This window comes from Babylonia areolata, chromosome 27 (genome assembly GCF_041734735.1).
Source record: "Babylonia areolata isolate BAREFJ2019XMU chromosome 27, ASM4173473v1, whole genome shotgun sequence".
NCBI classification, from domain to species: domain Eukaryota; kingdom Metazoa; phylum Mollusca; class Gastropoda; order Neogastropoda; family Buccinidae; genus Babylonia; species Babylonia areolata.
Genome location: NC_134902.1, coordinates 12,547,616 through 12,570,373, shown reverse-complemented (window position 1 = coordinate 12,570,373; position 22,758 = coordinate 12,547,616). Strand labels below are relative to the sequence as shown.

Here is a 22,758-nt window from a genome sequence, read left to right as displayed (position 1 = left end):
TTGTGGGGTGGGGGGGGGGGGGAGGGGGGTAGTTCAACGTAATTTCAATACACTACACCACCCGCACATAAACACCCTCCTCGTAGTTTAACGTAATTTCAATACACTACACCACCCGCACATAAAACACCCTCCTCACAATTAAAATCTCTCTCTCTCTCTCTCTCTCTCTCTCTCTCCCCCTCTCTCTGTTGCCCACCCACCTCTAAACCCCTCACCTTTCTGCAAGCAGTTTCTCACGGTCTGGATCTCATAGATGAAGCCGATGGAGTTCTCGAAGATGAAGTCCCGGTCGCACTTGGGGAAGGGGAAGTCCTTCCGGCCGCTGGAGCTGGTGACCAGGGTGTTGGGGCACCAAAAGTGGCCCGGGACCTGGCTCAGAGATTCAAAGATTCAAAGAAACCAGTTCCTTTGGCCCTTTTTTGGGGTGGTGGTGGAGGATACAGTAACAATATATATGATAGTCAGTCGTGTCCGACTATGACCATCAGAACAGCAGAGGAGGCAACTGCTGTTCCGACTATTTGGGCTAGAATTTGATTATAGTGGAGAGTGTCTTGCCCAAGTTACATCCCCACTCTCTCGGCCAAGAGGGTTTTAGGACAGTCAGCGTTGGGGTGGTTCCCAAAGGCCAACTAGCCCACAAGGCTGCAGCACTAAGAGCCAGTGCAATTTTGCCTCCTATTTTGAGAGTCATAGTCCTTCACAAAAGACTAAGCTGTACAGTAACAATACATATTCATTGAATCACAACTTCAGTCCAACGATGTCTCTGAGACACGCAAAAACGCTCACCAACGCACGCATGCATGAACGCACGCACGCACGCACACACACACACACACACACACACACACACACACACACACACACACACGCACACACAGAGTGCCTCTGATAATGATTTGCAACAAAACGAATTAAACTTAACATACTGACAAGTATGTTTTAGATGTAAAAATTTTTTTTTTAACTTACTTACACACCCTTTTCAACTTTTATGAATTTACTTGAATCAAGTTGTTTTTCCTTCCCAGCGCTGAATAAATGGCATAAACGGAACACTGACATATGTGACTTATATCTATGTGGGATCAATTTATTTCGAATTACAGTATTTGGGGGACATTCTCAAACAAAATGAAATTCATCCCGAACATTTCCCATATTACATTCCTTGCAAATACGGTTTTCCCACCAGTGCGTTCAGCGAAGCGAAAACAGGATCCCAGGCATCCAGACGAAACGAAACGGAACGAAACGAAACGAAATGAAATTTAGTCAGTTTCGGCCAAGGCCCCTCCTGAAGGGAGGATACAGTACAAAGATACGAAACTAATAATGACATCATGCACCTGTTAACATATAATTTATATGTCTATACACATACGGATATGCACATATAAACACGCATCCACACACTTATATCCACGAACATGAATACCATACATAATTACAGACATCTAGACAAGACACTGAGAGAGAACATGTCACTGACACTGGAGTTTAAAGTTAAGAAAAGAAAAAAACAAGAGAGGCAAGGCCTTCAAGACTCACTTGTGATACACTTTTTAAAAAAAAATCCAAGCTTTTTATGTATTGAGTATAATTTCAAAATGTAATGTTTAAGATGAGAAAGATCAGTTTAAAGCAAATTAAGTCCCCTAGCATTAATTACAGAGTAATTTCCCTTTTTTTACTATCTGCACCAAAAAACGTTTGCAAAATAAATAAAACTTCCATGCTTAGCAAAAGAAGTTCCTGTTTGAACAAAAAATGATAATAATGACTGCTCTTGTTGTTGGGTTAGAATATCAAATCAAAGTGCCAAGTTTAGAGAATACAAAAATATAAATATAACAGTAAATGCAGTTTGCATATAATTAGGCTTCATTTATTTGTTTATTTTTTTTGGTGCTCATCCCAGAGGTGCAATATTGTTTTAAACAAGATGACTGGAAAGAACTGAATTTTTCCTATTTTTATGCCTAATTTGGTGTCAACTGACAAAGTATTTGCAGAGAAAATGTCAATGTTAAAGTTTACCACGGACACACAGACACACACACACACACAGACAACCGAACATCGGGTTAAAACATAGACTCACTTTGTTTACACAAGTGAGTCAAAAATCGCATAACCTTTGACAACTATTAAAGTGTCTACATTGGCAATATAGCAGTTCTTTTTTCTTTGACTTATCTGTATTTGTATTTCTTTTTATCACAAAAGATTTCTCTGTGTGAAATTCGGGCTGTTCTCCCCAGGGAGAGCGCGTCGCTACACTACAGCGCCACCCCCTTTTTCTTTTCTTTTTTTCCTGCGTGCAGTTTTATTTGTTTTTCCTATCGAAGTGGATTTTTCTTCAGAATTTTGCCAGGAACAACCCTTTTGTTGCCGTGGGTTCTTTTACGTGCGCCAAGTGCATGCTGCACACGGGACCTCGGTTTATCGTCTCACACACACACACACACACACACACACACATTAAAAATATGAAGACACTCTGTCCACACAGACACAGACACAGACTCACACACACACAGCCACACACACACGCGCGCGCGCACACACACACACACATACACGCGCGCGCGCAAACACACATACACATACATACAGAGAGATAGATAGATAGATAGATAGAACGATATATTCACGCACGCACACAAAAACATTAACACACTGTCACACACGCACACACACACACTCACTCACTCTCTCACACACACACACTCACTCACACACAACCCCATCCTCTCATCCCACCCCCTACCCCCTTCCCCTCGCACCCCCCCACCCCCTCCGCAACCCCCCTTCCCCCCACCCCCCGCACAGAGATAAACAATTAAATGACAAAAACAATGACCGTGATGACGTCCTTCGTGCCCAGTATGGTCAGTCGGTTGGCGCCGTCCTTGGTGGCCGTGTGGTAAGCCAGACTGGCCAGCCGCCCCCCTGGGTACTTTAACGTGATGCAGCCACCCGCGTCCACCCCTGTGCAGACGTAGAACATACCCCACAGAGACAGAGTATGAAGTTGTCGTTTGTTGGTATTTTTTTAAATGCTCTGAACATACTCATTATGATACGCCCTGCTGAGGTTAGCTGGCCTTTGGGAACCATCCCAATGCCGACTGTCTTAAAACCATCTTGGCCGAGAGAGTGGGAAGACACTCTCCACTATTATCAAATTCCTGCCCAGATAGTCGGGACAGCAGTTGCCTCCTCTGCTGTTCTGATGGTCATAGTCTAGCACGACTGACTATCATACATCATTGACAAACAGATTTTATTATGTAAGTGTCCCCTCCAAGGATTCCAAACATCCTCAGAAAGGCGCCCTTGGGACAAGATGTTAAGGAAAACCCATGCTCATCCACTATCCTTGTTAACTGAAAGATTCCCTCCTGTACCCTCCCCTTACTTTCTGCATTAAGGGGTCCACTGAACCAGGGCTTTCGAGCATCAACAGAACAGCTTGTCAGCGACATATTCACCCTGCACACCCACACCCTTCTACTACTTCTCCTTTCAGTCTGTGAAAGAGTCATTGCGGCACCGCACAGAAGAACTGTTCACCAGATTCCACCAGGCCTTTCAGTTGTGTGTCACCACCTGGCTTTCTGCAGATTGTTTCCCTGTCCACTGTGTAATGTTGTCAGTCCATCGTTCTTTTTCGGTCTTCCCCTCTGTCTCCATCCCTCAACAGTTCCTACGTGGGCTTAGGTTGGGGTTAAGGTCAAATGCCACATTACAGTTTGTGGCCGTAAGGGTAGTGAATTCTTCTTCTTCTTCTTCGTTCGTGGGCTGCAACTCCCACGTTCTCTCGTATGCACACGAGTGGCCTTTTACGTGTATGACCGTTTTGTTTACCCTGCCATGTAGGCAGCCATACTCCGCTTTCGGGGGGTGTGCATGCTGGATATGTTCACGTTTCCATAACCCACCGAACGCTGACATGGATAACAAGATCTTTAACGCGCGTATTTGATCTCTGGTCTTGTATACACACGAAGGGGGTTCAGGCACTAGCAGGTCTGCACATATGTTGTTGACCTGGGAGATCGGAAAAAATCTCCACCCTTCACCCACCAGGCGCCGTTACCGAGATTCGAACGAACCCGGAACCTCAGCACATGGAAAGTCTGGACGCGTTAACCACTCGGCTGTTGCGCCCGTCAGTAGTGAGTTCCTACCCACTGTGTCTAGGGCTCGGCATTGGAAGGCAGGTCCAACCCTCTCCTTCCGCCCGCCGTACTTCACCTTCCCCCAACCCCAAGTCAGATACCCATTCACACCCGCCATGGTGTGGAGAAAGGAAAATGGGAGTGGAAGTGGCCTTTCCCCAAAGGAAGGACACAACACCATGCTGGTCTTGAACCCCCATGACTGGCGAACACTGGACCAGAACAAAAAGTCCAGTGTGTAGATGTGGACACGCATAAGATATACAGGTAATATAACTATACGGCAAGTTATGTAAAAGTGTTCCATTTGTATTCTGAATTTTTGTGTGTATTTTTTTTCTTTCTTGTATGCCTTTTTGTTGCCATTATATTTTGCAATATCTTGAATAGAAAAGTTATAAAAAGGAAAAAAAAGTCCAACACATATACCGATTGATTTTTAGCCACGGGCGCCTCCCCCCACGCGGTCCTCACCTTCTTCATAGAAGGCGCCCTGGGCCAGGATCGTCTCCGGCTTCCCGGGGAAGACGAGGTTGCAGGCCTGCACGGCGTAGCAGCCGATGTCCATCAGCCCGCCCCCGCCCAGCGTCCTCTGGCGGATGCGCTCCACGCCGTCCAAGGGCAGACAAATGTTGGCCACTACCTGCTTGACCTCCCCTAGCGCCCCCTCCTTCAGCAGCTGCCGGATGTGGTCGTAGACTGGGAAACAGCGGGACCAGTAGCCCTGTTGGGGGTTTTTTGGGGGGCGGGGGAGGGGGTGGAGGGTGCAAGGCAAAGCAAGGCAAGGCAAGAAGTTTATTTCATATTACCACCTCCCCCCACAATCCCCCTCCCCTGAGGCCATAGAAACATTATACATCGAAGTCTTCAACACACACCATATTAAACAAAAGTACACACATAAAAACCCAACAACAACAACAACAAAAGGCCCACACAAGCAATCAGGCAAATACACATTTTAATCAATTAACAATCATTTTCCATCACAATAGAAAATATAGGGGGCAAGGGGTGGCGGGGCAGTTAGGGCGATTATGGTTTTATTTTATTTTATTATAGGTTTATCTATCTATCTATCTTGAAATTCTTAATTCTCATCACGAATAGAGAAGAATAGAGAAGAAGGCCTCTTCTATCTATCTATCCATCTATCTATCTATCTACCTTCCTACCTACCTGTATATCCATCTGTCTATATATCTGTCTGTCTATCCTTGTTATCTAGTATATCTTTAGTTATCTGTTTTGTTATCTATCTGTACCTATTCCTATCATCTAGCTTAGTAATCTATTTATTTATCCATATATTCGTCTATTCTATCTATCTATCTGTATGTCTGTCTACTATCTGTCTATCTACCTACCTATCTATCAATCTATTTATCTGTATATCTACGTATATATGTATCTACTTATCTATCTATCAGTCTATGTAGAGTGGAGGGGCGGCGTGGTGGTAGCGTGTCCACACAGGAAGCGAGAGAATCACACACTGTCCAGATATACCTTCCCATCCACCACGCCTTGCGTAGTGACCTGGACGCTGGTTGTTCGGGTGAATCGACAAAGCTATGTCCAGTCTGCAGCACGCGCTTAAAGGAACACGCGGCAACAAAAGTGTTGTCTCCGGCAAATTTTTGTTTTGTTTTTTTTTGCAGAAAACCCATCATATGATAATAAAACAAATATTGTTTGCAGACATACAAAAATGGATGGCGAGAAATCTGTTGGGACACCACCACCAACAACAAACAAGAAAGGCAAGACCTTCAAGACTCACTTGTGATACACTTGAAAAAAAAAAAAAATCTAATCGTTAAAATGTGTTCTGTATTTGTTATTATAAAGCTTCGGGTGAAAAAAAAAAAAGAGAAAGAACCCCTCGTGTTCGGGCGAGAAGAAACTGTCTTACCCGTAACACTATAGTGGCGCCTTAACTGACGTTCAAAAGGTTAGGTTTATTTATTTATAGTCTGTTCATCTGAGATGATGATATTAGACTGAAAATAAATGATATTATTATCATCATTTGGATTATTATCATTTCTATCATGATGATGATTGTTATTATTAATTAGATGACGTTCAAAATATAACATTTAAACATGCTTTTTTTCAAGGGCGATAAATCGATTACGGTATTCGCAGTGAGAATGCTGTTTAAATCATATTATTCTGGTGTATCTTGGGCATTCAAAAAATCTTTAAGGGCAATTAAAAATTCTTTTTAAGTCCGCGGTAAAGGAAACGTGGCTATCACCGCAATCACACTGCAACATTTAGCCGTTTTCTCTGGATCTAGATAGATGTACAAGTTTAGTTACAACCGGTTGACACGGTCGATTCAATTTCTCTTTCATGTTCATTCTTTCTTTTTTTTATAGTTTTAAAGTTGATATGAAAATTGAGTATTTTGTTAAACTAATAACATGGAGAGCCAAGTACAAGTACTTCTAAACGTCGTATCAAGTGAAAAGGACTTCATTTTGAGCAAAGTCAAGACTGGAAATTTTTACGTTTCATCAATTCAAGGGTATTAACTCTCATGGTTTACAATTTTAAACTGTGAATTCCGACTGATTCTGTGGACATTTTTTATGGCATTTTGGGGCATAATCCAGTAAGTGATGAGGCGTTCACAAATCTTTCTCTGAATAGATATTTAACGGTCTCCTTCTCCAACTTTCCATCACATATTATTGTGTATTGTTCATTGAATATAGGATTGAACGGGCAGGTCAACAACTTGAAACAAAATGGCGTCGTTCGCGTTCGCGAAGAATATGAGCACGCGCTTTGAACATGTATAAATATGTGTACGCAATTGATTTTTGCCCATGACCTTCAGGGCTCAGCCAATAGATCTATAAAGTCCACTCGTCGTACTGATTTTAGTATTTTCCGAAAAAGACCACTTGGGCGAATGAACATAGTGAAAGCCCTGTACACTGAGAGTAAAACTCACAAGCTTTTTTATGTATTGAGTATAATTTCAAAATGTAATGTTTAAGATGAGAAAGATCAGTTTAAAGCAAATTAAGCCCCCTAGCATTAATTACAGATTAATTTCCCGTTTTTACTAACTGCACCAAAGACATGCAAAATAAATATAACTTCCATGCTTAGCAAAAGAAGTTCCTGTTTGAACCAAATATGATAAAAATGACTGTTCTTGTTGTTGTTTCAGAATATCAGATCAAAGTGCAAAGTTTAGAGAATAATAAAAATAACTATAACAGTAAATTCAGTTTGCATATAATTTGGCTTCTCTTTTTATTTTTTTGTGCCCATCCCAGAGGTGCAATATTGTTTTTAAATAAGATGACTGGAAAGAACTATTTTCCTATTTTTATGCCAGATTTGGTGTCAAACTGACAAAGTATTTGCAGAGAAAATGGCAATGTTAAAGTTTACCACGGACACACAGACAGACAACCGAACACCCGGTTAAAACATAGGCTCACTTTGTTTACACAAGTGAGTCAAAAATGTCTATCGATTTATTTGTCAAATCGTTCATCTATTCGTTCATTTATTTGTTATCGATTTGATTACAAGTTTGTTTCATTATTACTTCTTCTGTCTTCTTCCTTTTCTCCTTCTTCTTCTTCTTCTCCTCATCGTTCGTTGACTGCAGCTCACGTGTTCTCACTGGTACGTACGAGTGGGCGTTCAGTAATCTTTATTTCGGGGGATTCCTTTCTAACTCCAATACACACGTCATCAAGTTGTTGTTCACCAGTTTAACGTGTCAACGTCTTCCCACTGAGAGTGATGGCAGACAAATATCACATCGTGTCATACACCACAACACAACGCATTGTAATCTTATCAGCGACCAGCGAAACCACCACCATTACCACCAGCACCACCATCACCACCACCAGCACCATTACCACCAGCACCACCACCACCACCACCATTACCACCACCAGCACCATCACCACCACCACCATCACCACCACCACCACCAGCACCATCACCACCACCAGCACCACCACCAGCACCAGCACCACGCCCCCTTCCCCCGGTATCTACCTCAGCACCCCTCACCCACTGGTATTGGGCTCATACCTCGGGTAGATCAATTCTGTCTATAGATCATACCTCAGGTAGATCAATTCTGTCTATAGATCATACCTCAGGCAGATCAATTCTGTCTATAGATCATACCCCGGGTAGATCAATTCTATCTGTAGATCATACCCCGGGTAGATCAATTCTACCTATAGATCATACCTCGGGTAAATCAATTCTGACTATAGATGATACCTCGGGTAGATCAATTCTATCTGTAGATCATACCCCGGGTAGATCAATTCTACCTATAGATCATACCTCGGGTAGATCAATTCTACCTATAGATCATACCTCGGGTAGATCAATTCTACCTATAGATCATACCTCGGGTAGATCAATTATAGCTATAGATCATACCCCGGGTAGATCAATTCTGACTATAGATGATACCTCGGGTAGATCAATTCTATCTGTAGATCATACCTCAGGTAGATCAATTCTGTCTATAGATCATACCTCGGGTAGATCAATTCTATCTATATCACACATACACACTCACGCACGCGCGCGCGCGCGCGCTCGCACACACACACACACACACGCATGTATGTACGCACGTACGTACGCACACAACATATATCACGCCGATAAATTCAGTACATTCAGATACATGAAATCCAGCTTTAAAAATCACTTTCGGTCACACACACACAACCCTGCACAACCCAACCCAACCCACTACAACCCAGCCCACCCGAACCCAACAGATGTACCTCCATGAAGAATACGCCAAGTGACTACCCAACCCAACCCAACCCAACAGACTACAACCCAACCCAACCCAGCCCAACACAACCCAGCCCAGCCCAACCCAACCCAACCCAACCCAACACACTACAACCCTACCCAACCCAACCCAACCCAACCCAACACAGCCAAAAACAACCCAACCCAACCCAACAGACTACAACCCAACCCAACCCAGCCCAACACAACCCAGCATAACACAACCCAGCACAACAGACTACAACCCAGCACAACAGACTACGACCCAACACAACACACTCAACCCAACACAACACACTCAACCCAACACAACAACCCAACCCAACCCAACCCAACAGACTACAACCAAACACAACCCAGCCCAACACAACCAAGCATAACACAACCCAGCACAACAGACTACAACCCAGCAAAACAGACTACAACCCAACGCAACACACTCAACACAACACAACACAACACACTACAACCCAACACAACACAGCCCAACACACTACAACCCAACCCAACCCAGCCCAACACAGCACAACCCAACACACTACAACCCAAAAAAACACAGCCCAACACAACACAGCCCAACACAACACAACCCAACTTAACACAGCCCAACACAACACAGCCCAACAGACTACAACCCAACACAACCCAGCCCAACACAACACAACACAACCCAACAGACTACAACACAGCCCAACACAACCCAACCCAACAGACTACAACCCAACCCAACACAGCCCAACACAACCCAACCCAACCCACCACAACACAGCCCAACACAACACAACCCAACAGACTACAACCCAACCCAACCCAACACAGCCCAACCCAACCCAACCCACCACAACACAGCCCAACCCGACCCATCTACAACCCAACAAAACCGAACCCACTACAACCCAACATGACAACACAGCACTTACCCACTCCAACCCACCCCATGATACCCCAACAGACGCACCTCCATGAAGAAGACCCCCCGGGACTTGGCCTCGGCCAGCAGCTCCATGGCTCCCTGCATGGTCAGGGTCAGCGGCTTCTCGCACAGCACGTGCCGCTCGTGGGACAGGAAGAGGCGCGCCACGCTGTGGTGGTAGGGGTGGATGGTGGAGATGTACACCACGTCTGTGTGAGGGGGTGGGTGGGTGGGAGGGGTAGGGGGTGGGTGGGAGGGGCAGGGGTGTGGGGTGTGGAAGGGGTAAGGTTTGGGGGTTGGGGGGGGGGGGTACGGGGGTGGGCCACAGAGAAAGCTTTCAGTTGTCATTTGCAAAGGTCCAGTTTCAACTCCTTGAGGGTTTATTTTTATTTTTATTGTTATTATTATTATTATTATTATTGTTGTTGTTGTTGTTGTTGTTGTTGTTATTTTGTTATTAAAGATAAAGGTAAATAAGAAAAAATGTTTTAAAATTATAATAATAATTGTAATAATCATACTCCTACTACTACTACCAATAATAATAATAATAATAATAATAATAATGATAATGTGGCGCTGAACTGTTCTGACTCGCTCGCTCTATGTCTCTGTCTCTGTCTCTCTCTCTGGGGGCAGCAGCCATAATTTCACACTGAGAAATCTGTTGTGACAAATAGTAATGCAATGAAATACAACACAACAAACACAACACAACACAACGCAACGCGACACGACACGACGCGACACCAGGACAGCACAATGCAATGCAATGCAATAATATACAATTCAGTACTAGCAGTTTAGTACAATACAATACGATGCACTTTAGTACAATATAATAGAACAGAATAAATACAATACAATACAACACAATACAACACAATACCATACAACACAATATAATACCATACAATACAACACAATATAATACCATACAATACAACACAATATAATACCATACAATACAGCGCTATACAACGCAATACAATACAACACAACACAGTACAGTACAGTACAGTACAGTACAGTACAGTACAGTACAGTACAACACAATACAATACAATACAGTACAGATGCGTGCGGACTGACTTTTAGAACCCTCTTGCCTTCACTCAGGCCACAGCCGAACACTGGTGCAATGTGTAGGTGCGAAAGGGTTAATAACACAGGAACTCGTGCCTTTCACGCAGAAAAAAAAAAAACATGTCGCGACAATGAGTAATACACTACACTATACTACAATACGACATGACACGGCATGACACAATGCAATGCAATGCAAATAACCCGGACAGTGTAAGGATCAGATGTATTCCGAGGTCAGTGTCTTTTGTCTGGTGGGGTTTTTTTGGGGGGTGGGGTTGGGTTTTTTTGTTGTTTTTTTTGTATCAAGTTGCATTTAGTGTCATCGGTGTGTTAGCATACCTGTGGGTTTCTGGATCAATATCTTCAGTTAGCGCGGTGACCTCGGTGGCAGCTTACTGTAAATATACATCTAATGCCTCGTGCTGTGTCTCTGGGGTAAACCACTGTACCGGCGACCATCCCTTGGAATTTACAGGACACTTAGACCGGGGTTCCTACACTTTGTTTTGTGCTCTGGAGAATTTTTCATGAATTTTCAAAGGTACCTTTATCTTTTTCAATTTTTTTTTTTTTTTAAAGGATACATGTTTATAGTTTTTGTGATGGAAACTTTAACAGAGTTAGCTAGTCACGTGTTAAATAGTCCAGTTGGTTGTTTATTGTAGGTCCCCACATCATCCTCGTTTTAAATAACAATCTATAGAAGTATTTCATAGAATATTTTGAATTAATGATAATCATAATAATCACCATTATGACAGAAAAAATAATAATACAAATAATGATAATAATAATGATAATATCATATATTTTCAGTCTACTGTCCTCATCACAGATGAACAGACTAGAAATGGATAAACGAAAGGTTAGGAGATCTTCACTACGCTTGACGGTCGCAATAGCAGTAGCAGTATCAGTAGCTCAAGGAGGCGTCACTGCGTTCGGCCAAATCCATATACGCTACACCACATCTGCCAAGCAGATGCCTGACCAGCAGCGTAACCCAACCCGCTTAGTCAGGCCTTGAGAAAAATAAAAATAAAATAAAGAATAAAATAATAATAATAATATTAATAATAATAATGAAATAAATGAAACAAAATAAAAAATAACAATTTTTAACATATATATATATATATATATATATATATAATAAATGTATAAATAAATAAAATAAAATAAAAAATAAAAAGAATAAAGACAGAAAGAAAGAAAGAAAGAAAATGGCAATAGCAGAGAGTTTAGACCGTTGGACTTTCAATCAGAGAGGGCCTGGTTTCCATGCTGGCATCGGGACCTGGTGGGTTAGGAGTGGAGATGTTTTGTTTTTTTGTTGTTGTTTTCTTTTTTCCAGATCTCCCGTATCAACAAAGGCCTACTGTGCAGACCTGTAAATGCCTTGATCCCTTTCGTATGAATAATTTCATATATTATACACATGCAGACTTTCAAATACGCGCGTTAAAAGATTCCGTCACTCATGCCAATGTGCGGTGGGTTATAGGAAACACGAACATATCCAGCAGACACCCCAAAATTCCTTCCACTCCACGAAATATGGCTGCCTAACTGTGAGGGTAGAACGGTCATATGCATAACAGCTCACACGTAGATTGACGGATTGATTGATTGATATGGATATTTATATAGCGCCTATCCTCGGTCGGAGACCAAGCTCTAAGCGCTTTATAAACACGGGGTCATTTGCACAACAGGCTGCCTACCTGGGTAGAGCCAACTGACAGCTGCAACTGGGCGCTCATCATTCGTTTCCTGTGTCATTCAATCAGATTTCAGGCACGCACACATACACACTCAGACAGACATGTAACATTTTACGTGTACGACCGTTTCGTTTATTTACCCCGCCATGTTGGCAGCCATACTCTGTTTTCGGGGGTGTGCATGCTGGGTTCGTTCTTGTTTCTCTAACCCACCGAACGCTGACATGGACTACAGGATCTTTAACGTGCGTATTTAATCTTCTACTTGTGTATACACACGAAGGGTGTTTAGTCACCAGCAGGTCTGCATATGCTGACATGGGAGATCGGAAAAATCTCCACCCTTTACCCACCAAGCGCCACCGAGATTCGAACCCGGGACTGAGTGAACGTGGTAGCTGCAGCCCGCGAAAGTAGAAAGAAAGAAGGAAAGAAAGCAAACGACAACGCTTTATCTGCACTTTAGAAGCAGGATGTGTTTCAAAAGAAAGGGGGTGGGGGGTTATAATTATCATGCCTTCTCTTGCCCCGCCACAACTACTGCCCACCACTCCACGCACCCCCCTCCCCCCCCCCCCCTCATCCCTTCCATACTCACCGACGTCATCGTCCTGCGCGAGCTCCTCGTAGGACCCGTATGCTCTGGGAATGTTGAACTTCCGGGCAAACTGCTCGGCGTCTTCTAGTCTCCGTGCCGCTACCGCCACGATCTGAACAGGACGGGAGATGGGGGTGGTTGGGGGTGAGGGGTTGGGGGGTGGGTGGAAGGGGGAAGTGAAATATCGATCAATTAATCAGTGAAATATCGATCAGTTAATCAATTAATCAGTGAAATATCGATCAGTTAATCAATCAATCAGTTCAGTTTCAGCGATAAGTTTCAAAGAGACTATTTTCTTCTCCCCCCACCCCCGTTTTTTTCTGTCTCGATTTAGTACTTTGATTTTTTTCTTACACTTGATTTGCATTTTGTACGTGTGTTTTTTTTCTTCTTTTTTTATGCTCAGGGCTGGGTTGGGGGAGGAAAAGCATATATATTTGCTTATCTCATTACCCTGGTGAAATAAAATATCGTAACGTTTCGTTTCTTCGTTCGTGGGCTGCAACTCCCACGTTCACTCGTATGAACACGAGTGGGCTTTTACGTGTATGACCGTTTTGTTTTGTTGTTTTTTTTTACCTCGCCATGTAGGCAGCCATACTCCGTTTTCGGGGAGGGGGCGGTGCATGCTAGGTATGATCTTGTTTCCACAACCCACCGAACGTTGACATGGATTACAGGATCTTGAACGTGCGTATTTGATCTCCTGCTTGCGTATATACACACGAAGGGGGTTCAGGCACTAAGCAGTTCTGCACGTAATTATGCTGACCTGGGAGATCGGAAAAAATCTCCACCCTTTACCTACCAGGCGCCGTAACCGAGACCCTCAGATTTAAAGTCCAACGCTTTAACCACTCGGCTATTGCGCCCGTCAAGGAGGCTATCATAGCGTGCGAACTGACTTGAACCATAATTATACGCTGTCCACATCTGCTTTTTTTTCTTCTTGTTTTTTTTCCATTTTGCTTCCCCCCCCCCCCCCCCCCCCCCTTTTTTTTTTAAGTCGAGAACTCGCCAAATGCTGCAAGAATGACAAGAGTGCCCCCTGAAAATCAATACACTGAATCGGTCAATCGATTAACCAACTAATCGATCACCCAACCACCAGTCAATCAACCAGTCAATTAAATAAGTATGAAAGCTGTCGATCAAGCAAACAAACAATCCACCAAGCAAGCAAGAAAGCCGTTAATCAATGAATAAATCAATTAATTTCAAGAGAGAGAGAGAGAACAAGAACAAGAACAAAAACTTTAATCTCCAGGCCTCCGGCCTAGAAAGAGGTCAAAAGTACACAATATGGTGATCACGCAGCGACAACAAAATGCAAAATACATACTAACTTAAACCTGTAGAACAAAAGTGCTTCTTGTATATAGTAAATTGATTCTAACTTTCATCACTGTTGTCACAGAATTCCTGTCGTATCTTCAGGGCATTAAATGTATCAACACTGTAAACAAAACTATTCTTCAGCAAGTGAACATACGACTGACCTTCAGAGTTCCGATGTTTTTGCCGCAGGTTATTGTAAAGGACACAATTATTGTTTATAAAATGGTTTTCATCTTCGATCACATTACAACGTTTACATGCGTAATTTGAATTACATTTGTATGTTCTCATAAAAACTTATCCATTTACTGGGAGCAAACGAAGCCGTAATTTTACCAAACAGTTCCAAAAACACTTTTTATCCGCAAAGTCAAAATATTGCTCACACTGAAAACCAGTTTTAAACAGTCTGTAGTTATAAGAGAGAGAGACAGAGAGACAGACAGAGAGAGAGAGAGTCAAACAACGAATGGATTAATCAATGAATCTATCAACAACCAAAAATCATCCTACCACCAGTCAATCAATCAATCAACCCAATACCAATTCCACACACCGGATTGGTTTATCTTCCCTTTCTTTTCTCCTTGCACCCCACCCTCATCTTCCTCCCACCCCCCTCTCCTCCAACAAACCAGTGAGCTGAATAGCTGTTTCCATCCATTGATATGTACTCCTCACCTCTTCAGTACAGACTACTGTGACCTGCCAACACCTCTTCACTTGACAAAGAGTTCATGACTCGAAACGTCGTTTTTATCTTCATCTGAAGGTACCTTTGATTTTAAGCCATCTTTTATCATTTCTAACTTCGTTTTAAAAGGTCCAGCAGTCACCATATTTTTCATCTGAAATAATAATGAAGTTATCACGAATCTGATTCTGATCGAAGTGATTATAAAGGAAGGAAAAAACAAGAAAGCAGTTTGTAAATCAACCACCAAGTCGTTCAATCAGTTCTCAAGATACAGAATCAGACCTGCCCACAAGTGGAGTGATGGCCTAGAGGTAACGCGTCCGCCTAGGAAGCGAGAGAATCTGAGCGCGCTGGTTCGAATCACGGCTCAGCCGCTGATATTTTCTCTCCCTCCACTAGACCTTGAGTGGTGGTCTGGAGGCTAGTCATCCGGATGAGACGATAAACCGAGGTCCCGTGTGCAGCATGCACTTAGCGCACGTAAAAGAACCCACGGCAACAAAAGGGTTGTTCCTGGCAAAATTCTGAAGGAAAATCCACTTCGATAGGAAAAACAAATAAAACAGCACGCATGAAAAAATTATTTAAAAAAAAAAGGGGGGGGGGGAGGTGGGGGGCGCTGTAGTATAGCGACGCGCTCTCGCTGGGGAGAGCAGCCCGAATTTCACACGGAGAAATCTGTTGTGATAAAAAGAAATACAAATACAAATACACCACTTCAAAATTAAGCTGAATGTGTATGGACCCAGAACGTTTTTGAGAATGCTACACCCATCCGCTTTATCCAGTGTGGATGATAGTCGTGTTCGGCAATGACCATCTGATCATAGTCTTGCCCACGTTACATCCCCACTCTCTCGGCCAAGAGGGTTTCAAGACCGTCGGCACTGGGGATGGTTCCCAAAGGCCAACTACCCCCCCACCCCCACCCCACAACAGTAAATTTGTGTCAATCTGTGATATAAGCTGAGTGTTGGGCCATTAATTTATCCAATGCTGGAATGTCAAATGGCTTTGTGAGGTCCTTCGTCCGACATCTTGTGTCTGCTTGACTGTGAGAAAGGTGAAGCACGGATCGCCTCCCTTTAATATCTCACCTGCTCTTTTGCCTGGCAACCCATGCTAGGTTTTTCAGTTGACTTTTCGAGGTGTGAAAACACCAGCTCAGAGTAATTAGTGTTAATGAGTCAGCCCGTCACCACAGATCCATGGGATAAAGCACGTGGAGGTCCACATGCTGATGTGATGTCCTCTCTCTCTCTCTCTCTCTCGGCGTTGGTATGCGCATGTGTCAGAAAGCAGGCGCTTTGAATTTTTGTCATATATTTAAAAGTGCCATTGAATGTGAAAAATACTTTGATTACATTAATAACATATATTTCAAAACAATTTTTGCACGTTTCAGAATGGGGGGTTTCGGCTATAAATAGCCACATCCACCGCTTTTCCCCTGTTGGTCAAATGGATTGCCCTCCATGTTTTGCTGACTGTGAAGATGAATTCATGTACTGTTTGAATGCCCAAACTACAATGACCTTAGGCTGAAATATCATTACATTGATAGTTCCAACTCATACTTCACACGAGATCAGCAATGCGCAAGTATTTTTTTTTTAATGGTGGACTCGACAGTCAACTAAATCTTTCAAAGTTTCCTTTTCTGGCTTTTAAGCGCAAAGACATAATGAATCATGATTCTGTTCTGTAACAACAACGAGTTAAGGAACGACAATAATTAATCATATTTTGCCATTGCCTTTTCTCACAAGGATGATCTCTGATAAAGTGAGGACGAAATATTTATGAATTTATTTTATTCATTCATTCATTCATCTATTTATTTATTATTTATCTGTCTGTTATTTATTTACTTATTTTTTCGCCTTTATGTAGGTTTCTTTATCTGTATGTTTGCAACGGGTCACAGGCCTATACGTAATTTTATCATTTGTTCTTCTCTCTCTCTCTCTCTCTCTCTCTCTCTCTCTCTATTCCACGGCCACCAAATGTCTGTTCAACACACTCTGCCCCGCACAACTGGGCACCAATGCCGCCAGTCCAGTTTCATTCATTCACTCATTCACTCACTCACTCACTCACTGACAGACTCAACAGACCTGATGTTCGTCTGACGGCAGAGTGAGCAGCGCCCCGCAGAAGTCGTTGGCGATCTTGCCAGCTGAGCAGATACCCCATCGGGTTGCCATGGAGACCCGGGCAAGCGACTGAGCCGAGGCAACGCTGTCTGGTCGTTCGTTCGTCTGGGGTCTGGGACCTCACACTTTTTCCTCCCGCCCTAACTCTCTCTCTCTCTCTCTCTCTCTCTCTCTCTCTCCCTCTCTGTCACAGCAGGAGCTGATGTTCTGGTGATAGCAGGAAAGTTGATCGAGTGGCCTGTAGAAGACATCAAAGTAAATAAATGATCTTAAATATAAAAAAAAGGACTATTACAGAAACAAACGTTCGAATAACCTGTACAAAACATCAAAGCAAATAAATAATCATAAAAAAAAGACTATTACAGAAACCAAACTTAATGTTTGAATAGCCTGTACAAAACATCAAAGTTAATGAATGATCTTTGAAAAAAAAAAAGACTATTACATAAACAAATGTTCGAATAGCCTGTACCAAACATCAAAGTAAATAAATAATCTAAAACAATAACAGACTATTACAGAAACAAAAATCAGACTAGTGTGAAGAATTGATATAAACATGTAGGATACATGGACAGACAGACACTTATCTAGATACATATGCAGATTCATAGATCAGTATCAGTAACTCAAGGAGGCGTCACTGCGTTCGGACAAATCCATATAATTATATATACGCTACACCACATCTGTCAAGCAGATGCCTGACCAGCAGCGTAACCCAACGCGCTTAGTCAGGCCTTGGGGGAAAAAAAGAAAAAAGAAAGTAGCCGAATATTTAAATGAAATAAATAGATAAAAAAAATATTAAGATGATAATAATAATAATAATGAATAAATAAATAAGTGAAAATAAAATGAAAAGACATTGAGATTGATAGAAAGGTGACATGAATTGTTTGAAAAAAGTCTGCATTCACAAAATACGAATTTGAAAATTAACTAACTGAAACTGACTAACTAACTTGAAGGTTAAAATGGGATAAAAAAAAATAAATAAAAAAATAAAAAATAAAAAAAATAAAAAGGGCCCGCAGCTTGCTACGGCCATAGTGGCAGTGAATTCATCATATTCACCGTGTCTAGGGGTCGGCACAGCACAGTCAGATACAATCCTCCCCTCCACCGCTTTTCACCTTCCTCCTACCCAAGTCACGTGCTACCCGTTCACACCTGGGTGGAGATTGGAAGAAAAAAAACATCGGAGTGAAGTGCCTTCCCAAAGGATCTTCTTCCTCTTCGTTCATGGACTGCAACTCCCACCTTCACTCGTATGTATACACGAGTGGGCTTTTCCGTGTATGACCGTTTTTACACCGCCATGTTGGTAGCCATACTCCGTTTTCGGGGGTGTGCATGTTGGGTATGTTCTTGTTTATACAACCCACAGAACGCTGACATTGATTACAGGATCTTTTTGACGTGCGTATTTGATCTTCTGTTTGCGTATACACACGAAGGGGGTTCAGGCACTAGCAGGTCTGCACTTATTTTGACCTGGGAGGTCGGAAAAAATCTCCACCCTTCACCCACCAGGCGGCGTTACCGAGATTCGAACCCGGGACCCTCAGATTGAAAGTCCAACGCTTTAACCACTCGGCTATTGTGCCCGTCCTTCCCAAAACATATGACGCCATCCTATACCGAAACGGGGACTGGGACTCTGATCACAGATAACCAAAGGATAAGAAGTTTTGTGCTTAACCGATTCTCCCACGGCGTCCCACAAACCAACTACATGAATAGATAAATGTTCATATATTCAGGCGGGCAAGTAGGTAGGTAAACAGACAAATAGACTGCAATAAAAGTCAGAAAAATCCAGCAGCATTGTATGAGTCAATCGAACTCTTGCGCGAGTCTTTCTGACCAGTAAATGTATCTCTATATTGCTGTTTTTTTCTGCTAAAAATTATGCCCTGCCAACCACAATTTTTCAATAGGAAAATAATTTTTTTTTTAAACTGCAGACAGGAAAAAAATACAACAACAACAACAACAGCAACAACAAAAATGGGTAGCGCTCTCAGTGTATCGACGCGCTCGCCCTTGGGAGAGCGGCCCGACTCTCACACAGAGAAACCTGTTGTGACAAGAAAGAGTATATACAATACAATAATACAATACACTACGTAACGCATCGTAGTGTAGTGAAGTGTAGTGTAGTGCAATATATATATTTCGGTGGCTTCTTTTACGTGCGCTAACTGCATGCTGCACACGGGACCTCGGATTATCACCTCATCCGAGAGACAAGCGTCCAGACCACCACTCAAGGTCTAGCAAAGGCGGAGAATTCGACTGTGGGGGGTTCGAAACAATGCGCTCAGATTCTCTCGCTTCCTATGCGGACGTGTTACCTCTAGACCAACACTCCACAAATGAAGAATCAAATACCAGGGTTGAAAAAAAAAAACACGACACAAATTTAAAACACACTGAATTAAAGAACTAAACATAAGCAAAATGTAGGCTACAAACTCCTACCTGCAGAGACACCCGTCACGTAGTCAGTGTTTGCGGAAAGATAATATCTATACTGCTTAAGACAAAGCTAAGAAATGCAGAAACAACAGGACACGCGAGTGGTGGAATTCCGTCAACACCAAACAATGGAAAACTACCATCAACAGCACGGCAATTGACTTCAGCAATGAAAACTGTCAAAAATCAGAATTAACGTTGACAGCGCAAACCATCACGATTCGCTACGTAGTAATGTGGTGGGGAGGGGGGAGGGTGACGACGTTTATGGCGACGTGCTCTTCCCAAGCACAAGTTCTAAAGCAGAAGAAACTGCTGTGGCTAAAGTATGAAACAATACAACACAACACAACACAACACGGGACAGCACAGTGCAATACTGTACGACACAACACATCTAATAACTAAACAGCTGCTGTGAACAATACAAGCAACTGAACAAAATATGACACTGCCAAATATCCCCTACACAGTTTCAGTTTCAGTTTCACTTTCTCAAGGAGGCGTCACTGCGTTCGGACAAATCCATACACGCTACACCACATCTGTTGAGCAGATGCCTGACCAGCAGCATAACCCAACGCGCTTAGTCAGGCCTTGAGTGCATGCTTACATATTTGTGTACCTATGAAAGTGGATATCATTTTACGTAATTTCGCCAGAGGACAACACTCTCGTTGCCATGGGTTCTTTTTCAGTGCGCCAAGTGCGTGCTGCACACGGGACCTCGGTTTATCGTCTCATCCGAAAGACTAGACGCTCAGTTTGATTTTCCAGTCAAACTTAGGAGAAAGGGCGAGAGCGGGATTCGAACCCACACCCTCACGGACTCTCTGTATTGGCAGCTGAGCGTCTTAACCATTCTGCCACCTTCCCCCTACACAGGGTGGGCGGTACTAACCCTTCCTCCCCCCCTCCCCTCCCTACCCCCCCCCACACACACACACACCCACCCACTCCCCCTCCCTTCTCTTTTTGTGGATCGGCCCTTTTGTCTGTCTGTCTGTCTGTCTGTCTGTCTGTCTGTCTACTATCTACCTATATGTCTGTCTGCCTGCTTGTCTGTCTGTCTGTCTACTATCTACCTATCTGTCTGTCTGTCTGCTTGTCTGTCTGTCTGCCTCTAGTCTGTCTGTCTGTCTACTATCTACCTACCTGTCTGTCTGTCTGTCTGTCTACTATCTACCTACCTGTCTGTCTGTCTGTCTGTCTACTATCTTCCTACCTGTCTGCCTGCTTGTCTGTCTGCCTGTTTGTCTGTCTGTCTATCTGCTTGTTTGTCTGTCTGTCTACTATCTACCTACCTACCTATCTGTCCGCCTGTTTGTCTGTTTTCTGTTAGTCAGTTTGTCTACCTGACTGCTTGTATGTGAACCTGTTTTCCTGCTTGCCTGTCTGCCTTTCTGTCAGCCTGTCTATTTGGCTGTGTGTCTGTCTGTCCGTCTGTCTGTCTGGCTATTTCTTGTCTGTCGTCTTCCTCCTGTATGTTTGTTGCATATCTGTTAAGCATGTGTGTGTGTGTGTGTGTGTGTGTGTGTGTGTGTGTGTGTGTGTGTGTGTGTGTGTGTGTGTGTGTGTGTGTGTTCGTTCTTTCTTTTGCTTAACATCCATCCACATTTGTGACGTGTGTGTGTGTGTGTGTGTGTGTGTGTGTGTGTGTGTGTGTGTGTGTGTGTGTGTGTGTGTGTTCGTTCTTTCTTTTGCTTAACATCCATCCACATTTCTGACGTGTGTGTGTGTGTGTGTGTGTGCGGGCGCGCGCGTGTGTGTGCGTGTGTGTGTGTGTGTGTGTGTGTGTGTGTGTGTGTCTACATGTTTTACAGTTATTTGCTTATTTGTTTATTTATCATCATTATTGTCTTTTTATTTTATTTGTTTTGGGGTTTTTTTTCTCAAGGTTTGACAAAGCGCGTTGGGTTACGGTGCTGGTCAGACATCTGCTTGGCAGATGTGGTGTAGCGTATATGGATTTGTCCGAACGCAGTGACGCCTCCTTGAGCTACTGATACTGATACTTTCCGTCCATCGGTCACCTTGTCTGTCTGTCTGTCTGGCTGTGTACCAGTTTCTGTCAGCCTACCTACCTACCTACTTACCTACCTACATACTTACCTACCTACCTACATACTTACCTACCTACCTGCGTACATACGTACCTACCTACCTACCTGTTTGTCTGTCTGTCTGGCTGTGTACCAGTTTCTGTCAGCCTACCTACTTACCTACCTACTTACCTATTTGTCTTGTCTGTCAGTATCCATCCATCCATCCATCCATCCATCTTGCTTGCTCCATAGTTATCTGCCTGCCAACCTGTCTCCATGTCTGTCTGTCTGCCTGCCTCCCCTACCACCTCCACCTCCACCACCCCCACCCCCCTCCCCTTCCGTGTGACAGCGACGACCTGACTGAAGGGCCGGGGTGGGTGGTGGGGGGTGGGGGGGGGAGGAGGTGAGTGCGGTGTGCGGGGAGGTAAAGAGGTGTGGGGGGAGGGGGAGGGGGGGGGCGGGGATTTAACTGTTTGTTTTTTTGGTGGTTGTTTTTTTTTTTTAAACAGCGACAGTTCACTAACTTCGCCAGGAAGACAAGTGATTGCGTGCCGCGTGACCCCGACCTTTCTACTTCCGATCATTTGACACACAACGCTGTGTGTGTGTGTGGCTGGCTTCTCTTGTGCCTCGCTGTCCCTCTCCCTCCTTACATTTATAAAAAAAAATAAAAATAAAAATAAATAAAAAAGTATGTCTGTGG

The 22,758-nt window shown here is 43.3% G+C and overlaps 1 protein-coding gene across 3 annotated transcripts in view; it reads right to left on the bottom strand.

Moving 5' to 3' along the window:
• The window catches only part of LOC143300970 (trans-1,2-dihydrobenzene-1,2-diol dehydrogenase-like), a 48,111-nt gene that overhangs the window by 2,868 nt on the left and 22,485 nt on the right, over positions 1-22,758 (bottom strand). For all 3 annotated transcript variants that reach the window (XM_076614929.1, XM_076614927.1, XM_076614928.1), the window contains 6 exons: positions 17,482-17,758; positions 13,327-13,438; positions 9,961-10,124; positions 4,668-4,917; positions 2,873-3,000; positions 219-372 (listed from right to left, as the gene is read on the bottom strand). In XM_076614929.1, coding sequence (XP_076471044.1) covers positions 219-372; positions 2,873-3,000; positions 4,668-4,917; positions 9,961-10,124; positions 13,327-13,438; positions 17,482-17,571 — 898 coding nt within the window. In that variant the 5' untranslated portion in view covers positions 17,572-17,758. The remainder of the gene's footprint in view (positions 1-218; positions 373-2,872; positions 3,001-4,667; positions 4,918-9,960; positions 10,125-13,326; positions 13,439-17,481; positions 17,759-22,758) is intronic.